This window comes from Oratosquilla oratoria, chromosome 2 (genome assembly GCF_046742065.1).
Source record: "Oratosquilla oratoria isolate Oo_2021 chromosome 2, ASM4674206v1, whole genome shotgun sequence".
NCBI lineage: Eukaryota > Metazoa > Arthropoda > Malacostraca > Stomatopoda > Squillidae > Oratosquilla > Oratosquilla oratoria.
In genome coordinates, this window is record NC_134778.1 from 87,757,134 (window position 1) to 87,759,633 (window position 2,500).

Consider the following 2,500-nt stretch of genomic DNA (forward strand, 5'->3'; position numbering starts at 1 on the left):
CATTCTGCTTCTAAGATGATAAAAATCATGATTTTATTGTAACATTAGCGGTTAATGAGTGAGCGTGACAAGGCGTGACGCCAAGGTTAAGAATTGCGTAACATTTAATCCCGAAAAAAGGGGTTTACATGACACGCACGAATGACGTCACATTTTACAGCTAATTACGTAACACTTAATTCCATTTCGAAAGGTGAAGGGTTGTCGAGGGGCCCCGGAGCGAGCGTAAGTTGATAGCATAAACTCTACATAACAAGCCTATGCATGAAAACAAGGTGACATATAATCCCGTCTTGAGAGTTCTTCATCATTTTCTTCGTTCCTTGATAACCCCTTTCTTTGGACCAATTTCTGTAAAGATTCATTACGTTTTCATCGCCCCGGCATCCTTTATTCTCATATCTTTTCGTGTGGCATCCTTTTGCGACATATATTTCTTCGGGACATCTTCCTTGTGTACAAAGTCCGAGATTATCTATATCTCCGAAACATATGTTGTGGATACTCGTTTCTCCGGTACAAATACAATGGTTGTTTATATCTCCGGAAAATGTATTGAGGTGAACTGTTTCTCCGGTACACATATTTTCATGGAAATACTTTCCTGTGCGCGTCTCTCCATGTAGTCTTTGTCCCTGATAGACTTCTGCTTGTGGGTACATCCCGTCATCTTGAACATCTTCCTTTGTAACATACCTTTTTCTGTGACGTGTTGGTTTAGTACATCTATCTTCTTGGCATCCTCTCATCATGTCGTTTGAAATACACCTTATAAATCTTCCTTCTGAGATCACCTGTACGCTACGTTCCTCACAACACACCCTGCGACAGCCCCGGACACTGCATCTCTGTTTACACGACAACCCGACGACATGGCGTATTCTGGCGTAATATCACCAGAAGAAGAATATGCGTCGTCGGGCCGTGGCAACGTTGGCGCAGTACGTGACGAGAACGGAGAAGGTCGTGAGTAGGGAGTTGGTCAGAGAGTCGTGAGCGCGCTGAGCACCGTTGCAACCGTCCGAGTCGTCACAGCTCTGCAAGCAGCCCTTCACATACCTGTAATGGTGTCGGAGAGCGTTCACATGAGAGAAAGAAACAACACCTAAAATTATTTATGCAACATATATGCAACATAATGCCATTTTAAAATATATAACAAATGGGTGTTGGAGATATGAGGGATGGGTAAAGGTTGGGTGTATGCACTGACTGGGCTATCCAACTTAAAAAGGAGAAAGCGCCTTTTAGGTATGTGTGTGTGCTTATGCATGTTGGAATATGAAAGAATGATGGATGAGTAGATAGTGAAGAGGATAATAAAGACTTGTGGAAAAAGTAACTTAAAGAAACATAACACGAAATGGAAGCAAATTGAAAGAAGAAAGAACAGAAAGAAAATAGAAAAAATAGAGGTTAAGCGAATAAACAAAATACAAGACCAATACATCTTGATCAATTAATAATAATAATAAAAAAATCATGAACGAGGTAAAAGTAGACAGAGGATCGTGGTAAAAATTGATAAGCTAACTAAAGCGACAAAGGCAGAAAATAAAATTAAAAAAACTAAACTAAACGAGAATTTAAGTAAATGGTGCGCACTGACATATATATGCAGACACAAACAGGCGCGTATGCATGTATGTCCACATATATACCTATTTGCGAAGGAAATAAACTGAGTGTATATATTAACACGGAAAAAATCTCAATCAAGTAATACTACATATTTTTGTATAAATAAAAGAAAAATATCAATACATAAACAAAATTCAAATACATATACATATATGCATATAAATATAAATGTAAATATAAAAACAAATATACATAAAAACATATATATGTACAAATATATGTATATATAAATATAACTATAACTATAACTATAAATATAAATATAACTATAACTATAGATATAAATATAAATATAAATAAAAATATAAATACCAATATCAATAAATATTAAATATAAATATATATATCAATATACACATAAATATATATATAAATATAAATATAATAAAATACAAATATGAATATACACATAAATATAAATATATAATATAAATATAAATATAAATATATATATAGATATAAATTATAAATATAAATATAAATATATATGTAAATATATGTAAATATAAATATAAATATATATATAAATTTATATAAATATAAATATGAATATAAATATAAATATAAATATGAATATAAATGTAAATATAAATATAAATGCAAATACAAATATAAAGATAAATATAAATATAATATATATATAAATATAAATATATATAAATATAAATGTAAATATAGCTATGACTATAAATATAAATATATATATATATATAAATATATAAATACTGTATATATGATATATATATATAAATACATATATCAGTATAGATATAAATAATATAAATACAAATATAAATATCAATACAAATATAAATATGATATATGAATATAGATATAAGTGTAAATACAAATATATATA

General features: G+C 30.1%; 1 protein-coding gene across 3 annotated transcripts in view; it reads right to left on the minus strand.

The window, feature by feature from the left end:
• The window catches only part of LOC143040997 (uncharacterized), a 637,849-nt gene that overhangs the window by 1,494 nt on the left and 633,855 nt on the right, over positions 1–2,500 (minus strand). For all 3 annotated transcript variants that reach the window (XM_076212524.1, XM_076212513.1, XM_076212533.1), the window contains exon 7: positions 1–1,059. This exon is cut by the window's left edge and continues 1,494 nt beyond it. In XM_076212524.1, the coding sequence (XP_076068639.1) occupies positions 894–1,059 (166 nt within the window). In that variant the 3' untranslated portion in view covers positions 1–893. The remainder of the gene's footprint in view (positions 1,060–2,500) is intronic.